The following is a 21,057-nucleotide window of genomic DNA, read 5'->3' as shown; positions in this document are numbered from 1 at the left end:
ATTTCGTGAGAAGGCAAGTTAGTGCCCTAATAATATAGCCAGGCAGTCAACAACCGGGCGTGGGGTACTCACAATGATGGGGATGGTGCTGGCTCGGGACAGGATCTGTTTGACCAGGCGGTACCTGTCGTACAGTGGCTTCATAACCTGACGCTCATTCTTGCTCACCTGAAAGGCAAGAACAGGGGAGCTGAGAAACCTGCTCCCGTGGGCCATGCTGGCCGAGCATGCTGTGGACTCAGAGAAAGAACAGGTGATTCAACTGAAGACTCACCACCCTTGTAAAATTTATTTAAACTGATACCATGAGTCAATGAAAACTTAAAATATCTACTTTGGCTGCAGATCACGTGCAATCACTCCCTCAGAAGTATTACTTTTCCTCAAAACTGTGATCCTTTTAATTATTAGTTTTCTATTTAAAATTCTGGAAGGTTCAGAATTCCAGATGATTCACTGTTTTCTAGGTCCTGGGAAGAAGAAAGCATATATTAATATTTCTATTATACTACTTACCTTGCAGTTCTGTGATCATTTTTTAAAAATGTCTCTCTCCCCTATGGAACTGTGTTGTGCTTTTAGGGACAAAATGCAAGCAAACAGGCTTTCAAGGAATACATGCTGATAGAATACGTGGATTCACTCATCTCTGTGTCCCTAAAATCTGGCTCAGGGTTCAAAAATGTTTAAAGGACCAACTCTAATAGACAACGGGGAGAAAACAAGCCCAGCTCCCTGGCATAGTATTCGAAGCCCCTCATCACCTGCAGCTTCTCCTTGTCCCCATTATAACTCAAGCTCTGGCAAGAAACTAGGCAGTGTCATACCTCCTTATCTAGCTCCCTCTGTCTTCGAGTGGCCTCCTCTCTGCTCTTTGGTTTGGTAAATTCCAGATCAAGAGCCACCTCTCTCCCTGTGCAGCCTTCTTCCAACACGCCCCATTCTGGGAGACCTGCTCATTCTCTCCTTTGAGTCACCGAATACAGCCTGTGTGTATCTTATAATTCACATATGCTTTGCTATGGATGGAATGTTTATGTTCAACTCACCTTCCCCCATGCCCCAACTCCCAATTCATAAGTTGAAAATGAATCCCCGATGTGATGGTTTTTGGAAGTGAGGTCTCCAGGAAGTGACTAGGTCATGAAGATGGTGCCCTCATGAACAGGATTAGTGCCCTTATAAAAGAGGCCACAGAGAGCTCCCTCACCCCTTCTGCCATGTGAGGACAGCAGACAGATGGCTGGCTATGAACTGGGAAGTGGGCCCTCACTAGACACCAGCGCCTTAATCTTGGGCTTCCAGCCTCCAGAACTGTAAACTGTTCTGGTAACTATTTCAGTGCCTGATATGATAAAAATATCCCACAAATGTCTGCAAAATGAGTGAAAGAATATTTCAAATATAGACAGGTATGCCAAATTCATAAGTATGCATTTGTTTACTAAAATGGAGTAAGAGATGATGTATCTTTGTTTCAAGTTTACTGTTGTTCTTCTGCATTTTATTTCCATTGTACACATAAGGCAAGGCTTACAGATGTGAGGAAGGGTAACAGTATTAGCTCTGACCATCTTTCTTATGGGCCTTCAACTTTGAAGACAAGTCTGGATAATGCATGAACTGATCACCCTTTGCTGCCTTTTTTTATTTGCCTTTCTCAAAGTGATCAACAATAAGTGAACCTTGGATAAATCTCACAAGCCAAGATAGGATACTGCCAATCTTGTGGTATTTATTTACTGTCATCTTGTGGATTTATTTTCTGCCATAAGCAATAATAATAACAACTTATTTCTGTCTTTCTCTGTTACCAAAATATCAAGAGGCGGCATTTTCTTGCTTTTACTATCTGTCATAGTAAAAGGAGTTTTACATTTGTTATTTCATAAAGTATGACTGTTAGAACTGGAAGGGAACATAAGAACTATTTCATAAAAAAAAAAAAAAGAGTGAAGATCAAACCACAGGTATTACTAGAACATACCTACCAAAATGGCTAATGTGAAAGACAGTGTCCAGTGTCAGAAAGAATGCTGGGCAACTGGAATTCTCTCTCAGTACTGGCAAGACTGAAACACTTTGGAAAACCATTTGGCAGTATCTCCTAAAGCTAAACATATGACTCATCAATTCCATCCTTAAGCACACACCAAACAAACCTGGATTAAAGTTTACCAAAAGACACATAAAAGAATGTTCAGAGCAGCACTATTTATAGCACCACCAAACTGGAAACCATTCATATGCCCAACAATGGTAGAATGAATAAGTATTTTAAGTTTCCATAACTGAATACTACACAGCTATGAAAATGAACGAATACAGCTGTATGCAGCATTAATCTCAAAAAAATAAAGCCAAGAAAAACAAGCCAGACACCTAAAAATATACACTGTAAGGTCCTAATTATATAAAGTTCAAAAATAAGCAAATCAAATCTATAAGGTTAGAAGTCAAGTTTTTGCTGGTGGGGTGGAAGGTCATGGTATTGCCTAGAAGGGGACATGATAAGGGCTTTCAGAGGGTGAGCCATTTTATATTTCTTGATCAGGAGGTTGATTACACGGATTTGTCTATCTTGTGAAAATTGCCAAGATATATAATTAAAATTTAGGCTCTTTTCTGTACTTATACTTCGAGAGAAGTTGAACAATAGCCACAAATAAGTGTGAGGAATAGAAATAAATGACTTGGATAATCTCACATGTAAAATGACAAAACTTAGGACTGGAACACAAGGAATAATTTTTTTTAATACAAGATGTACCCACTAAATATACTGCATATGAGATTAAGGTACATCCTAATCGTCAACATATGACATGTGGTGAAATATTACTGTGTAAGATAAACAATAGATATTTAGTGACCAAAAGACATATGAAAAATAAAAATAATAAGGAACCAGCATTTCCCCACTGAGGATTAGCATCCTATTACTATATCTGACTCTAAAACAACATGGGTTTGAACTGCATGGGTTCACTTATATGCAGATTTTTTCAACAGTAAATACTGTACTACTATACAATCTACCATATGGTTGCATCCATGGATTCAGAAAGTTGGATATGGCAAAACCATGGAGACAGAGGGCTGGCTCTAAGTTACACTCAGATTTTCAACTATGCTGAGTGTTGAACAATTCCCAACTTCAGCATTATTTCAAGGGTCAACTGCAGTTGCTTCACAGAAACATTTTTGGATTGTGAAAGGAGACTTTGGATTTTGGAAGGAGACTTACTGCTAAAATTAGCCAGATACGGAAAATTCGGCAGAATCGATTTTCTAATTCTTTGTGCGAAAACTAAATTTTCTAGTTAGAGTAGATGAAGAGGATAGCTGGCTTACATTAATATTTGGCTTGTGGTACTGGTTAGTCACTCAGTGTGTCTGACTATTTGTGACCCCATGGACTGTAACCCGCCAGGCTCCTCTGTTCACGGGATTCTTCAGGAAAGACTGCTGAAGTGGGTTGCCATGACCTCCTCTAGGGGATCTTCCCGACCCAGGGATCAAACCTATGCCTCTTTTACCTCCTGCATTAGCAGGCAGCCTCTTTACCACTAACACTACCTGGGAAGCCCATATTTGGCTTATAACACTGATATTTAGATTTTCTATGAATCGCTCCTTTTAAAAATTAATGACCCTCAGAACTCTGCTCAATATTACATGGCAGCCTGGATGGGAGGGGAGTTTGGTGAGAACAGATACATGTAAATGTATATGCATAGCAGAGTCCCTTTCCTGTCCGCCTGAAACTATCACAGCATTGCTAACTAGCTATATTCCAATATAACAGTTAAAAAAATTAATGATGTTTAGAACTAATCACCTGTGAGAGATCAGATAAAGTCCAGTTCTTGACTATGAAGAGTCAAAACTCATCAAGATACCCGTCAGTCAGTGTTGGCATTTGACAGAGCTATCTGAACACCAAAAAATCAGTGATCTTTAGGTCTGGAAAGAATACCACTTGATTTACACTAGAATTATTTTCATGATAAATGCCTGAAGCCAAAGGCATGGTGATACTGAAACTCAATACAACTTTCACCCATTATCAAGCCAAGTCTCATGTAATTATCAGTGCTGGATTTGAGAGCAGAGTCAAAACCTAACCAACAGTTAGAGAAACAAAGCAGCCCATTGGTTGACTGTTAAAAAGGGGGTGCTGATATTAACTGGACCGTGGGAAAACTGTTCAGAAGTTGACATCTCTTATTCTCCAGTCATCAGCTGCTCAGGGATTCCACTAAAACCAGTAACAGGCCTTAGAAGGAGCCAGTGAAGTTCTCAGAGCCTCAGTTTCCTGATAGGCAAAGTGTAGAATTCAGATTAGAAAATCTTCATGATCCTGAATTGCTTGAAAATGACCTTAGGCCAAGCATACAGTATACAGTCTTTTCAACATAATTTCACTCTTCCTGCTTCAACTCATTATTTAATTTTTCATTTAAGTGGTACTTTTGAATGGCTTTCAATGTGTACAAATAGGGTTAAGACTAAAATGTAATTTTGTACACAAGTCAAAACAACATAAAAATTAGGATATGCAGATCTAATGGATTTGAAAGCAGCACCTTTCACTAAATCTTTGTTTTCTGATGCAAAGAAATCTTCGTCTACTGTTCTCTTACTATTCTAATTGGTTGCTGTAGAAGCCTCAGATAATACATCAAAGTACAACGGGAACACCAGCCAATATTATCCATGTTTAAGTAAGGGCAAGTCTCAGACGGCAATCACAAAAGCCTGATTAGGTGAACACATTTATCTTTTGTGATGGTGTTCGTCTTAGCCTCATATAAAGCTTCTCTACAGAAATACTGATTTGGTTGCTGTTAGCTGAATGGTATAACAAAGGTGAAAGATAAAAAGAATGAAGTTTCTAACTTGAAGAAATAGATAACATTAGAACCATGGAATATTAAAGTTAGAAGAGTCTTACTTTCTAATATGATAAAACTAAGCACTGGAGAGCTCTCAGGAATGATCTGCCCAAGGCAACTGAGCTGGTTCAAGAACGCAGGTGGACTGACTCCCAGTCCAGTTTTCTATACATTAACAAATAAGCAAGGAGGCTCTTAACACAGTAACCACAAGACATACCAAAGAAGTCATAGTATAGCATTTTCCCCTAACAGAGCTTGGCCAAGATCATCTTAAGATAAAGAATTGTCATCTTAAGATACAGATGACATCTTAAGATAAAGAATCTTGTTTTCATCTTGAGATAAAAATTCTGTATCCAAGCTGAGAGTTCTGCCATATTGAGTTCACAGAGATTTCTTGTTCTGAGCAATAGAAAGAAATTACAGTAGTCAGGAAACTACACTGCCCCAGGATCTCCTTAGTAAAACAAAAAATATTCCGAATCTGTGTGTGGAGGTGGTATCTCCGAGTCACAAAATTGCCAGTGGGAGAAGGTAAAGGAGATGGATTTTTATATCTGCTGCATTTTTGTCCCATTGATTCAGAAAATGGTGACTGTCCCTCCTTTATTATCAAGCAACAACAGTGGGCTGACTGGGCAAAGATCAGATCTTCCCAACCAACAGATAAACAAACGATACCATTTATATGTGGCTTTAGAATCTGGACTTAAATTTGAACACGATATGCTCCGCTTAGTTCCCCCAGTTTCTAAAAGACAAGATTGAAATGTATCAATGAGAACCCTGAAGCTCTGCAGATGCACCCACGCTCTCTCCTCTTCACCATCATCTGGGTCTGCAGAAGGGGTCATAGGGGGGCTGCAGCTATGTGCTGTACTTCTGGGATGTGGTCTTCTGATGGGACCCCTACATGTTGAAAAGGACACATTTTAATAATAATTCACAGGGAATTATGTGCTGGTGTGTAGACGACTGTGTTTTTGTTTTTCATACATGTGTCAGTCTGTCTGGAGGGTGTCTCGTTAAAGCAAACAACTTTGTTAAACAATGTACAGAAGCAGCAGATAACTGTTTTGGCCGGTGATTTTGACTGTTGGTGTCCTTTTATATCAGAATCTACAGACTCAGCAAAAATCCACCAGGCTCTAAGCACCTGCGTTTCTAAAAAGCGAAGGTTTGTAATGACAGCATAGCTCTGGGAGTACTTGTGTTTTTCTTTTACGGAGAGTGTTGCCCAAATGTTATTCTTAAGTCCAGCGTCCATGGCAACATCACAGATGTTAAGAATGAAAAGTTCACTCTTTGGTTTTCAGACTGGCAAGATATCAAGTGTACTCTGTTTCTCCTGAGGAGGCGGGAGTATCAGGTTCCAGAGAGAGGCAGAGAGCCCGACCTGGGACCAGAAATAAATGACACTCAAACTTCCTGGAGCATGTGTCCCTGACCTGGGAGATGCTAGAATCCAGGCCCAGAAATGTTGTTCCTTCATCTGTAAGAATGATAAAAGAAAGGGCCAAAGATTAATGGTTCAAATTCCTATCGGTAAGAGAGCTAAAAATTGTACATTTCTCCTGATTCAATTATTTAATAGGAAGTAAACAGCAGAGGGCAGAACCTATAAGTACCAGAAGAGAAACCTGTCATTTACAGAGGAGTCCCACCTAACTCCCAGCAAAGCCACTCTGCCCACTTCCTCCGTCAAGTGCCAGACAGCCTACAGGTCTGTGTGTGTGTAATGTCAGTCTCCATGACAACCTATGGCAACAGACATCTATTACGCAGACAAATCACTGAGGCTCAGGGCGTTTACCTAAGAGGCCCAGAGACACAGAGCCAGTCTCAGCAGTGCTGGGTTTGAATCTAGGGCTTCCCAGGTGGCACATGATAGGAGATGCAAGAGAGCTGGGTTCAATCCCTGGGTCAGGAAGATCCGCTGGAGGAGGGCATGGCAACCCACTCCAGTATTCTTGCCTGGAAAATTCCATGGACAGAGGAGCCTGGCGGGCTACAGTCCATGGGGTTGCAAAGATTCCGACACATCTGAGTGACTCAACACACACTGTGAGCCTAGGGCCTGCTGCCTGCCACAGTCCAGACAGGAGGAGAGACTGTGCTCACCTCGGAGCAATAAGTACCACGGCACACAGCCCCCTGCTCCGGCAGCGAGCTGAAGACTACAACACAGCTGACAGTCTTTAAAGGAGTCTATCTCTGTCATACCCTGAATCCATATCATGAAAAGAAGGCAGACACGCGGGCCCCACCTCCTTCACGGAGGCCTGCCTGGGGGCTTGAGGAGATTGACACCTAAAGGCGCTGAGTCTTCAGTGGAGAAGGAGTTTCTCCTCTCTGTTAGAAGAGGATTAGTTCTATCTCCGCAAGTTCTGAATATCCCGGAAGAGAAGGACGAAGTTTCACAATACATCTGAGCTCCAGAGCATTTACTGTTTGGTTCAATGCCTTTTAAAAAAATCCAAAACAACAGTTGGCTTGAAACATGACCATTATCCCAGAGTGCCAGTATTTTTCCAGTGTAGGGACAGGCCAGCAAAATCAATCATCAACTCCAGCTTTTTTTTTTTTTTTTTAATTTAAACCTAATAAATTCAGAATCAAAATACCAGGTAGGCTCATTAGAAAGATAACTGGCCACATGTTCTGCATCAGGTCTCACGCTAGATGCTGAGGTCCAGGTTTACTGTTAGGTAAAAAAAAAAACCCAGAATCCCTGCTCTCACAGTTCTTGTAGTCCAGTGCTCTATTCTCGAAATTTCTTCATCTAAGAGAGCGTATTTGTGATGCAAAGACTCTCTCCATTACATAGCTATGACAGACTGGAAAAGAGGTCTGTGCATTTTGGTGATATAAAAGTCCATCTGTGAATATACACCTCCTGCTTCTTTACACCTGCTCTTAAGAACTTGTGTTGTTGGGTTCTTGACAGCATTCTTAACAGAAGGTTACTAAGAGTCACTGACAAGGAGATCAGATTACGAGTTCCCTTAGGAATAGAGCGGAGGCCTGTTGAACTATTGTCTCCCCCAGGACTAACAGCAAGCAGAAGATAAATGTGCTTGCTGAATAACAAATCGCCTCAAACGCTTCTAAAGCCATATTTTAGATTCCTCTCGGTTTTAGTTCTGTATGGCAGCTGAAACTTCTCAGCAAACACGGGTTGCAAACTGCACTGAAAAGAAACTGAATTTTAGGGCAGATCACTCGAGCTTAGCACCTTCCTTTTATGGATAAGTATGCCTAGAGCTAGTGATGATAGCTTACTGGGGCAGACTCAGGGGCAGGCATGTTCCTTCACTCTCGGCTTCTGTGTACTAATTCATACTCCCCTCCACTATTTTCTACTCGAAGCAGGACACTAGAGACTACATTTTAGTTGCAAACTGATTTTTCTTTGGAACTTAATTAAATTTAGCACTTAATAGGTAGTGGAACTCTTATCATAGGTTTAGGCTTCAAAATGCTTAGTTCTGGTGAAAATATATAGTAATCTAAGTATCTGGACACCTCAATTGTAAAATACTGAACACAGAAGATCCACTTCAAAGCCTGGTAATTTACCCCAGTCAGAAAATTCAGTACTGATGAACCTATTTGTAGGGCGGGAACACGTAGAGAATGAACTTGTGGACCCAATTGGGGAAGGAGAGGGTGAGACGAACAGAGAGAATTGTACTGACACATAAACTACCAGGTGTAAAACAGACGGCTAGCGGGAAGCTGCTCTATAACAGGGAGCTCAGCTTGATGTTCTGTGACGAACTAGAGGGGTGGGAAGAGGGGACAGGTGGAAGGAAGGCTCAAGAGACAGGGGATATCTGGGTCCAGACAGCTGATTCATGTTGTGCGGCAGAAGCTAACGCAACATTGTGAAGCAATTATACTCCAATAAAAAAAATAACTTAAAAAAAAAAAAAAAAAGAAAGAAAATTCAGTGCATTCACATACCGGCCGTCCATGAATGCTTTCATAATATAACAGAGCTTTCTGCAGGGCCACTTTCTCATTAGCAATCTGGTCTTTGGTCATATCCTGTATAAACACAAGGACAGAGAAATGAGAGAGGGGAAAACATTTGTGAACATCACAACTGCTTTATTTAGTTAAAGAAGTTTCCCAAAGTAAGGTTAAAAAGAATGTTTACACAACAGCTCTCCCTAGCTCCATCCAAAGCTCGGAATTAGCTGTTCCTGACACACAGCAGAGCAGAATCATCACCGATGAGTACTCCCTTCTCCCATGTGGTGGCAAAGGCATGCTGGACTGGGATCAGCAAGGCCGTGAGGTGCACGGGGCTTAGCCTAATGACTCCGGCGGCGAATACGGTTACAGGATACACATTCCCAAAGGCTTGTCTCTAATCCTCCTACCTCAGAGAGTCACCAAACTGTCTCTTAACTGAAACAAGTCCATTCTGTAACCTGTACAACAGGATTTCCTGCTTTCCATTTGCAGTCCAAACCAAAGGACCTATAGTTAAAAAGCACTCTGAGCTTGTTTCATCTGATTCTTTGGAGTCTCAATGTGTGGAAGGGGAAGGTGAGGGAGATATAAAGAGGTGTGACTCTCACCCTCCCCACTGGGACCCCGGGGCATGTCCTGCCGCCCTGCCACAGTGACTGGAATGGTTTGGGATTAGCAGTTTCTCGGGCTCATCACAGAATCACACCTTAATGTCTTCGGGACGGCTGGTCTCTGCCCGCTTCTCCTGGAGCTTCCTCTGGATGGATTCCAGTGTGGCCTCCACGCTAGGCTTTATGGCTTTATCCACCAGCTCTTGCTTTTTCTCATCTTCTTTTTCAAGTTGGGAGCCGAAACTCTTGGGGAGTGTGTTGCTTCGCTGCCGCATCCTGGGGGGTAGGTCCTCCTCTGATATCTTCAGTTTGGACTCTAGGAGAAAAGATTTGGGGGTGGAGATGTATGGGAATTGACATCTGCTGAACCCAGATTGTTTTTCTTGCTGTTAACAAGTGCTTAGTCTTGTCTTTTTTTTTTTCTCCCAGAAAGCATCTAATTATAATATTAGCTGAAATCCCTGGGTTATTATTTCTTAAACTTAAGAAAATGATAATGTTTTCCTGTATTATCTGGCATGGTTTCCTAACCCTAATTCCTGAGAAAGTTTTAGTTCTTTAACATCCATGCTGCAGGCTGTTCTCAGAATGAGGCTGATGTCTTCCCACACCGAATCCCATAACATTTACAGGTATTTGCAGGTCTAACGCCCAAATGTTGGCCAATCTTTTCCATATGATGCAAATATCTCATTTTGGAATTATTTTCACTTTGTATTCTATTCCCTTGTTTACATGATTCTGTGTCCTAAACGACAGCAAGCTCTGGGAGGGACAGGGATCAAACTCTTTCCATAGCCATTACTGTCTCTATATTGTCTCCCAACTCTATAGCAAATAACACCTTAGATTAAATAGGTTCCTAATAAGTGTTGAATTGAAACCATCATTCTTAGATTAGATATTTAGGGGAAAAAAAAAATTCTGCAGAATTTTCAGCATCTTAACTGATCTGGGTTTCCCTGTGATGGAGGCCATGGGAGGATGCAGAGAAAGTGTGCCCTGAATGCCGAGGGCCCTGGGAGTCAGCTTCAAGGAACCAGTCTTTCCTGGAACATTTTAGTGGTAAGTGGCTCTCAGCACACAGTGAGATCACAGCTTCTGCACTTGGCTTGTCCTCTGAAGACCATGACATAGGTCTAGAAGTTTCCCTACCTTTAAGTTGCTTCCGGAATTTGGCAAGGTCATTTGTCCATTTTAGAACCTCTGGATTGGCTGCTTTGTCACTGTGGGAAGGCTGCAAAAAGGAAATCTAGAGTAAATGTTTTGGAATTGGGGCAGGAGACAGAAGAGTTTGATGATCAGTTTGTTTTAAACAGCAAGGAAAAGCTGAGTTTCACTGGAATAATAAATGAACTGTGATTAATCAGAGCAACTTCACAGGTGGAATTCCATTATCCTTCTTTATACCTAGTTATTTTTGATGCTTTCAAAGAATTCCTCAGAGACAAAATGCTGGATCGTTAGGGTCATGGACTTCCATGAGTCTATGACCTCTTTTCCATTATCTGTAGGGTTCAACCTCTCAGCCTAACAGGGTAGAAAGCAGTGGGGTATATGATATTTTACACAACAACCACTGTGAAAAATGTCTTTTTGTTATTCTTGTAGGAAATACTAAGGATAGAGCTGAGAGGAGAATGAGATCAGAATTAGTTAAATTTTAGAAGATAATTCTGAATTAAGTTTTAGCCAAACAAAATACTTCACTTAATGATTTTCCCCATCCCTGATCACTGATCAATTTACAAGACAAATGTGAAAGCCTTTAATTCATTGTAAGGATATGCACAGGATATTTTCCTGTGCAAGGAAAATGCTGACACGCGATATTGGAGTTTATCAGGGTTCATTGCTCAGCGTTTACTGCCTTTCATGATTCCCTACAAAGCTCCCTGAACTGTGACCCCTTCTCTGAATAGTTGATGCACCGAGGCATCGTGTCAGGGAGGGTCCAGAAAGTAGCCAGTGAGCACTCACTCTGTACTTCCGCTCTTCTTCAAATCTGTCTTCAAACTTCCGGATCTTCTTCTTAAGGCTTTGAATCCTTCGAGTGAGCTGGGCGGGTGTCAGGTCCTCTTGCTCATCTTCGTAGGAGCCCAGAGACGAGCTGCGGCGCCTGTGGGGCACAGGGCGGCTCAGCTTCCCAGGAGTGGTCACCGCCTGCTGCGAGGGGCGCGGGGCACGAGGGGTGTGGTACGGGGGGCGGGGCGCTTATCCTCTCAAATGAAAGAAAGCCCACTGCGATCACACTTTGTGACCCTCAGCTCTATACATCCTGCCTTTTAAACACGTCCAATCTTCTCCAGCTCGCCTTTACGCCTGGCAAAGCTAGGACTGAAATGTGCACAGTGGACTTCACAGCTAAATTTGAGAGAGCTTTGGGAAGGAGGCACTAACGGAGATTCAGCTGGTGATGCTATAGTTGGGTCACAGGTCACGTGTGAAGTTACAACAGAGCCTGTGCACTCGGATGGAGATACACTTACAACCTAGTGAAAAACATGACCAGCCATGGGTAACATTCCTCTCCCTTTAAAAGTTAAAGGAACCTCTGTGCCTCAGCAACACAAAGAAACACACCTCATGAAAGGGTGGGAATTGGGGGGAGAAGGAGGCACTTCTGTGTCGTCCAGGTACTGCCGGCTCTGCCCGTAAGCATAGAAGCGGGGGGACAGCATGGGGTCGCTGTCCTCCTCCAGGAGCTGCCGAATCAGGCGCCCGGCCTGCGGGGAGAGGTGTGCTTCGTCAGCGTCCACGCTCTCCTGTTGCCACGAGGAGAAGGCAGGGATAGGCTCTGGAAAAGAACAGGGGCAAGAGGGCAAAATTGTTCTTTAAAGCACACCTGTTTCCCAAGTTTTCTGAATGCATTAGGAGGCACTGAATTTGAGGAGGCACTGGACGGTCTCACATTTTACTTATTTATTAGCTCATTTGTTTGGCTGCACCACATGGCATTCAGGTTCTTAGTTCCCCGAAGGGATTGAACCTGTGTTCCCTGCAGTGGAAGCACGGAGTCCTAACCACTGGACTACCAGGGAATTTCCAGTTTCACATTTTAGATTGAAGGTTCTGACTCAAGACACTGCCCTGACCTGAATCGGCAAATCTATCTGATTAAGTCATCATCTATTTTCTTATCTCCACCTTCGTTTGCTTTCAAAAGTTACTGTGCTAGGGCTGCCCTGAGGAAAAGCCAGTAAAGTGGCAGATCACTGAGGAGTACTTCTCCACCTGAGGGTGTTATGGAACAGAAATGCCTATGTGTCTGTGAGCAAGGGGTTTGGCATCATGGCTGGACATCCTTCACTGATACAACTAGGGAATCGGGTTAAGGAATCACATTCATCTTGGGAGAGTCCATTGATTCAGGTTATGCCTCTGCTGAGGTCATTCAACAAGCTGTTTTGTATGCTTTTGCTTTAGTGTGTTGGGATTTAGCATGTCTAAAATGCATGCTCTGTATTTGGAACTTTTAGAGGCTACTTAAGTTGGATGGCATCATCAACTCAATGGACATGAATTTAAGCAAACTCCGAGAGACCGTGAAGGACTGGGAAGCTTGGCGTGCTGCAGTTCATGAGGTCTAAAGAGACAGACATGACTGAGTGACTGAATAGCAACATCAGACTATAGTTAAAGTAAGAAACATGCATAAAAATAGTCAAAAATAAAAAATAACAACTCAGTATGAATTATTTTAGACAATCTTGAAGAAAAAACAGGCAGCACAAAATCCTGAATTTTCACTTTGTGAGGGTATAGGATGGCTTTATTTTTACTGCAAGACCTACCTTCATGTGTTCTTTTCCTCATTAAAAAAATCCTGTCTAACATATTTTAAGGACAGATCTCAGATGATGTATGGTATTTCATTTGTAACACTTTTATCATTTATAAAAAAGGTTATGTCTTAAATACCACTGTGGATATTGTAATTTACACAAGGCTGGAATTTGGCTATGATCTTAAATTCTGGGATTCCCTCAGTTTGATTCATGGAACAATTGCTCCTTCAGCTATCAAAGTATTTCTAAAATCCACAAAATCATCTTAAACAAGGGCTTACTTAGTATTTTACTTAAAAAATCATACAGTAATCACAGAACATTAAAGCTGGTTGAAACTTCATACAACAAATAATCCAGTGACTTTTCAACTGTGGCTGCACATCAGGGTCACAGAGGAAAATATAAATAACTCCTAACATACTTCCCTGATGGCTCGGGCTTCCTTGATAGGTCAGGTGGTAAAGAATCCGCCTGCAATGCAGGAGACCCTAGTTTGATTCCTGGGTCGGGAAGATCCACTGGAGAAGGGATAGGCTACCCACTCCAGTATTCCTGGGCTTCCCTTGTGGCTCAGCTGGTAAAGAATCCACCTGCGATGCAGGAGACCTGGGTTCAATCCCTGGGTTGAAAAGCTACGCACTCCAGTATTCTGGCCTGGAGAATTCTATGGACTGTATAGTCCATGGGGTCGCAAAGGGTCGGACGTGACTGAATGACTTTCACTTTTTTCTTTTCTAACATACAGGTCTCACACCACCCAATTAGACAGAATTTGTAGGTGAGGGTCCAGATATGTGAGACATAAACACATAGTCTTTAAAAAAACTTCTAAAGTGATCATAATTCAGTCAGGTTTGAGAACTACTGCTTTGATTCAACAATTACAGATAAGGAAACTGAAACCCAAGGAATTCAAGAGCAAATACCTAATCAGGGATAAGAGTTGGATCTAGAAACTCAAGTCTCCTGCCCTCCTGGACAGTGCTTCAATTTAGAATGTGCCAGGCGCTTCAGGAACAAGGATGACTGTCTTAAAAATGTTAAGATCCCACAGTGTAGTAAGATTTAAGCACATTAATTAAAAAAAAAAAAATTAACCTCATGTGGAATGAGGTTCACAGGTTCTCAAAATTTAAAGACAACCAAGTCATCTTATAACACAGATGACAATATAAATACTTTAAACAAAGAAAGCATGTTAAAGACAGAGTCCTGCCTACTGAGTCTCAAAGAGTGGCAGAGAATAGACTTGGCTACAGCAGGAGATAAACAGAAGTTGTTTCATCATCTATACTGATGCGGTTGACTGGCTCCTCCTAAGTGGCAGGGCTTAGATATGAGCAGCTTGGAACTGTCGACAAGAAAAAGTGAAAGTAATTGAGAAGTGAGGGGGGATGAGGGAAGCAGAGGGTGAGTGGAAAGTAATCCCTAGAAAAATAATAAGAATGTAGGGTGCAGTTGCAGAAAATGGAACTATTAAACCGACCAGATGACATCTACTTCATAGGACAGCAGTAATTTTCTATAAGGAATAAAATCAATGGAGCCAGGACAGGGAAAGGGTTAAGATGGCTTGAACAGTCAAGCCGAAGGCAGTGGTCAAGGAGCATAACACCCAGGGGAAGGCTTTGGTGGTTGACAGGGACAAAGGGCACAGGGAAAACAAAGTCTGATGTTGATGCTAGCATGCTGCTGTGCTGGCTAGTTTGACATTTCTGCGCATCAAACCTTAGTTTGAAATGTGTTATTTTAGGTCCTGAAGTATGTTCATCTGTCTGATTCTAGCAGAATAGCTCTTAAAACATGGTACAACTAATCTTTGAGTTTTGAACTTATGTGGTCTCTATGTACCATTTCTGCAAAACACAGTACGTGTTTGTGACCCTTAACTAAGCATGTCTCCGGTAAAAAATAAACTGTGATTCTGAGTTAACTACAAAATACTAATCACGGAACTGAACTGTGCTTGTTTGATGCTTTGTGGCTAACATGGGGCCATCCGTCAGACTGCCTTTCTGTTAATGCAGCCGTCTGTCTTCTGGGCCTCCATTCTTGATCCATCACTTCACTGACAAGAAAACCAGATGTGCCATGTCCCTGGTGTCACCAGTGGTATATATGAAGTACACAGAAATTCTGAAGAAATTCTAGCTTATGGGTGACACTGTCTCTTGAATTCATTTTTAAAATTTTTACTGTATGATTCTGTTTATTTTTTAATGGAAGCATAGCTGATTTAGAATGTTGCCTTATTTCAGGTATATAGCAAGGTAACTTAGTTTTATACATATATATATGTAATATTTTTCTTTTCCCATTAAAGGTTATTACAAGATAGTGAATACAATTTCCTGTGCTATACAGTAGATCCTGGTTGGTTGTCTATTTTATATACAGTAGTTTGTATCTGTTAATCCCAAACTCCTACTAATTTATTCTTCCCTACCCCCTTTTCCTTTTGATAACTATAAGTTTGTTTTCTGTTTGTGAGTCTATTTCTGTTTTATAAACAAATTCTTTTGCATCATTTTTTCAGATTCCACATATAAGTGGTCTGTCTTTCTCTGTCTGACGTTTCTCTTAGTATGATAATCTCTAAGAGATTCGTTACTTTAAAAAACAGAAATATAATAGCATAAAGAATTTCAACATTAAAGTAAAAATAAATATTTCATCATTAGCTGCAGGTTGAACAGAAGTGAAGTTTTTCACCTATGCATCTGGAAATGCTTATATGATTTCTCTCTCTCTCTTCTCTTTCTTTTAATTCTATACAGTCTTACAATTTAGGGCTCCTATTCAAAAGAGTTACATAATTATACATAATTCAATATAATGAAAGATTCAGTAGGACCAACTGTTCCTCTGTTTTGAAATATTCTAAGAATACAAGGCTATCTCATGTTTTTTTTTCTCTTAATCTCATGTTTTGATAGTTGGTGCTCAAATAGAATAATAAGACTGAATTGAGAAGAACAACACAGTCCATGATAGTATGTCCTATGCATTACCCACCTGCATAGAGAGTCAATTTGAGGATGTGTTCACTGACAATTCCCAATTGTGGGCTTGGGAAATAATTTACATTTTAACCAGTAATTCTAGAGCAATGAAACAGACAAGGATATTGCAAGATAATTATTCAAAGGGACAAGAGAAAAGATCTGAGGCTTCAAATTAGATTTTCATCTTAAAGGACTCCATAAAACAAAAGTGTTTCCCTATCTGGACCAGAATTCCCTGGATATGGTGGTTTTGATTTTAGCTGTGTGTCTGGTTGAAAAGAACTCTGGACATAAGTATGGCACGTCTATTAAAAATTAATCTGCCCAGGTTAGCTGACATCCCAGCAGGTCAGAAATAACAGAGAAAAAAGCTGTATGCTTGCTACGTAAGTAATAAAAAAGAATAGGTCTCTGGGGAGTTCCAGTTCAGACTCTACAGCACATGTGGAAATAAAGGAGATTCACTGGGGGAGGAGAGAATGCAGCTCTGATGGATGCTAATGCGATCACCAGGACGCAGCTCCTCTCAGCATTAGCTGGCAGGATCCATTTAAACACAAAAGAAAACGAGCTACTGAGATGATTTTTCTTTAAGAAATCTGCACAGAATTAAGGGAGCTGCTGTTTCCATGTCTCATTTCTAACTGCGTATGTGTTACTCAGAGTCATTCCTACTTGGCGAGATGTCATACAGTCTTCCAAGGAGGCTACTCAGTTGTGTTGGAGGTACATTTACATCCCAGATACAGGGACAGGGAAATCCCATTGGTGGGGGGGTCTTTACTGGGAAAATCCTTTCACAAAATTTTCTTTAGAATTCCAAAATGTAACCGGAGAACAACGAGTATTCTGTTAAATTGTTCCAACAGTCTCAACACAAACTACCAGAACCTTATTAGCCAGCTTCGTCAATCCAAAATAACACATAGTGTCCATCACACGGTTGTGCTGAGCACTCTGTGTGTTAGCTCATATAATCCCTGTAACAAACGTACTAAGTAGATACTACTACCGCGGTGCTCTGCTCAGCTGCTTCAGTCCTGTCTGACTCTCTGCAACCCCATGGACTATAGCCCACCAGGCTCCTTCGTCCATGGCATTATCCTAGTAATCCTACTGGAGTGGGTTGCCATTTCCTCCTCCAGGGGATCTTCCCGATTCAGGGATTGAATCCACATCTTTTGCAACTCCTGGATTGGCAGGCGGATTCTCTACCACGGAGCCACCCAGGAAGCCCCTACTATTTGTTATTACGTACTATCTCCAATTGAGACCTGCTGACCACTTGCTAGTTGCTGACCACTTGCTAACTTGACCACAAAGCTAGTTACGTGGTAGAGCCAGAATTTGAACTCTCCATGTGTCTGCCTCTTAACCATCCCAGTCCACTGCCTGCTACTATACTGAACCAGCATTGCTTAAAAGAGGCATTCAGGTGGAAGTCAGGAGACTTTGTGATCTTGAATCATCATTTTGCCTCTTTTAGCCTCAACTTAGCCGTATGTGAGGGTTCAGCTGTAAGATCTTTAAGATTCCTTGCTTCTCTAATATTTTTTAAAGATAATTTCCTACCCACAGTTATTTTTGATAAGATAAGCAGTAAGTGATGAATAAGATATCTGAAGTACTTTATATCCTTTAAAAAATGTTCTATAAAACTTAATTTCACCAGGACAAATCTAATGGAGTAGCTGTTTACATCTCAGTGCTTCCACAAGGGTGTCCCTAAGTCAACATGAATTGGCTGATTATGGACATTTTAATTATGCAACTTTCAAGGGCTTTAAATAACTAAGACAGTTCATTTGAGTTGGGTGTTCGTTTAATTTTGGAGAGTGCAAACTCTAGTAATAGTGATGATAACGATGCTTTCATGTGGACAGATCAAACAATATGCCCTAATACACAGCTACACATAGAGGAAAAAAGATCAAGTGTGTATTATTTATCTGTCAATGAGTGGGACTGGACTCTGATCCTCCATTCACTTTGAAAGGGTTCCACTCTGAGTAGTCTATGCAACTTATTAACAGCTTCATTTTTCTTTTTATTTTCCCAATACCATATGCTTCAGAAGCCACAGAACATCATTTTCATGTGAAAGCATACACTGTAGTGGGCAGTACCCGCAGTTCGCTCATTAAGTACTCTCTCACCTGACATTCTATGACTCTACAAGTATGAGAGAGCATGAGCCATGGCGTGGGCATGGAGAACAAGCAAACAAATCAGAAAGAGTTGGTTACACTACATGGGGGTCCGGAGACTACTGATGGAGACTTATAGACGGATACTGGTTCATATGGTTTCGGTAACTATCACTTTTGTTTATATATTTTGTTGCACTGGTTGCACAGTTTAAATTAGTACAAAGCTTATTCCTTACTGGTGAGTGACCATTTTGTTTTTCACTAAACCTATAGAAAAAAGTGATATTTCAGTGGCTTAAATGATTGCCTTCAGCTTAACTATCCTTCATGCAAAACATTCCTTTATTTGGACTATACTTCCAGTTGTATTACTGCTAAAATGTAACTTGGACACTTAAAATAAATAAATAAAAATATACTGAAAGCACTAACCAAACAATCAAAACAACTTTGAAATGAAACCATGTAGATTTTTGAGGTATGCAAGTTCAATAACAAATGCAGTAACTGGCAAAAAAAAAAAAAAAAGAAAAAGTTAAAACAAGTCATTTTATAAGCTATATGGATAACACAATCCTAATAAAATGTATTTTTTTCTTGGCATAAGCTTTAAAAATTTCACCCAGTTTCCCAATACAAAATGTTATTTCCCTCATATTATTATCTGGCAGAAAGTTCCTAATATAAAGTAATGAAACAGTTCTAACTATAAGCTAGCTTTCAACCAGTCTGGAGAGATTTTTCTGCTTTATATTTAGCCTCTTTAAGTGTGTTGGACGGGACTATAAATTTATGATTAAAAAAAAAAAAAATCCAACACCTGAGTCTGCTTCAATAGGAGGAGACTCTACTAGCCCCTTCCCTGAATAAATCATCAAGATAATGTGGCCAATTTGAATTCTGACCAAAAAATCCTAGAGCTTTTAATCTAGAGCTGTATGTTAATGATATGAGGAGACCATATTCCTGAAGCCCAAACAGACCATTTGTTTTGGCTACTGCTGTTTTTTTTTCTTTTATTTGGGCAACAGTGGCTACCATGGGACCTTGGCAGGGTAGGCTGTTTTTAATGTATGAATTAAAAGCACATCTGATTATTTCAAAGTACAGAAAAGAACAACAACAAATACTACCCTGGAATGTATCACTTAGAACAAAAAACCTTGAATTTCCCCCCCAGTGGATAGCTGGGAAGATCTGACAAAAATCTCAGATTCACCACCTAATTACATGGGAAAAAAAAAAAAAATTGGAAAGTGTTTCTTAGATTGCAAAGAGGGAAAATAAGAATAAAAAACATTTTGATTTCATTTCACTGAAGCCCTGGACTCAAGAAGTATCATGGTGCTACTATTTTTCACCTTGTGGCCTTTTTAGATCATCTTAAGATCATTAACATAATGAATACTTTTTGGTTAAAAAAAAAGAGGTGGGGGCAGAAGACAAGGAAATTTAGGTACTTTTGAAAAAGACTGACTTTTTATTTTAATAGTTGTGATTCTCAACGTCATCGTGTTAACTAAGGCCATGGCTCTGAACTCAGGAGCACAATTTCTACCTTTCTGTACCTTCAGACACACATACCGTCTAGAGGCAGATGGGCACTTATTATAGAGACACTCTGATACATGTCTGGATGCAGACATATGGATCAGCTTGAGAGAACTACTGCATATCCTCCCTGAAATAGTTTTGAGAAGATGAAGATACCCTCCTCTTCTGCAGAGATAAATGTCTAACATTTCTGTCAAAGATCTCTAGGAAAACCAGTCTCAAGAACTACATTACAGGCTTTCAATATGAAGTGCTTTTATTCAGTGTTCTCTTTGGTAAACAGATTCTTTATGTTTGCTAACCTGGATTTTTAAAATTTATCCATAAAAACAGACATAGAAGCAAAGCAAATCAAAAGTATTCTTCTTGAAAAATGGGGAGGAGATTTAATGAGGAAGGTAGAGGGTTGGCATGTAGCAGGGGGAAGGTCAGTAACACTGACAACGAATCCAAAATGCACACCAGTTCTGTGTTACTCAGCTTGGTACTCCTAGAGGGAAAATGCATTTACATCTCAGCACTCCTGGTAAATCAGAAAGAAAAAAAAAGGGGCTGCAAGGTGACACTAGAATAAAGAGCAAGCACAGTTTCCTTCTTAGATTGCAATCACTCTTGGCAACACCGAACGTGACACATTCCCATGTCAGGGGAAGGATTTTCGGTCATTTAGAAATGTGGCTACTTCTGCATACACAGCTCTCGCCCTCACCCACGCACCCAACATGCTTCTCCTTCCTGCTAATTTACATATGATTCTTCAGTATTAAGCCATCCAAATATCTGATGACCTTACCTTCCCAGCTCTTCTGGTCACACAGTGCGGTCAGGTCCAGCTCAGGCACTTCGGACACAAAGCTCTCCTGCTGGTCATCAGCATCCGGAGTCCTCTGCAGCTTGCTGTCAGGCAGGCTGGGATGCTCCTGGATCTTCATTGTGGGGCTCTGCAACAACAGCACAACGTCCTCAAATCTCTACTGCTCACCAAGACCCAAAAACGTCTGCAGCAATTCCACTCCTGCTGAACAAAACCTCCCAAGCCACAGCTGCTGGTGTCCCCGGCACAA

The 21,057-nt window shown here is 40.9% G+C and overlaps 1 protein-coding gene across 13 annotated transcripts in view; it reads right to left on the bottom strand.

Moving 5' to 3' along the window:
- FAM13A (family with sequence similarity 13 member A) overlaps positions 1 to 21,057 on the bottom strand; it is a 326,145-nt gene that overhangs the window by 12,146 nt on the left and 292,942 nt on the right. For all 13 annotated transcript variants that reach the window (XM_061164408.1, XM_061164407.1, XM_061164404.1 and 10 more), the window contains 7 exons: positions 20,787 to 20,934; positions 12,077 to 12,290; positions 11,474 to 11,612; positions 10,649 to 10,730; positions 9,589 to 9,809; positions 8,868 to 8,951; positions 73 to 168 (listed from right to left, as the gene is read on the bottom strand). In XM_061164408.1, coding sequence (XP_061020391.1) covers positions 73 to 168; positions 8,868 to 8,951; positions 9,589 to 9,809; positions 10,649 to 10,730; positions 11,474 to 11,612; positions 12,077 to 12,290; positions 20,787 to 20,934 — 984 coding nt within the window. The remainder of the gene's footprint in view (positions 1 to 72; positions 169 to 8,867; positions 8,952 to 9,588; positions 9,810 to 10,648; positions 10,731 to 11,473; positions 11,613 to 12,076; positions 12,291 to 20,786; positions 20,935 to 21,057) is intronic.

This window comes from Dama dama, chromosome 17, assembly GCF_033118175.1.
Source record: "Dama dama isolate Ldn47 chromosome 17, ASM3311817v1, whole genome shotgun sequence".
In the NCBI taxonomy this organism is placed as follows: domain Eukaryota; kingdom Metazoa; phylum Chordata; class Mammalia; order Artiodactyla; family Cervidae; genus Dama; species Dama dama.
This window is presented reverse-complemented; position numbering and strand designations above follow the sequence as displayed.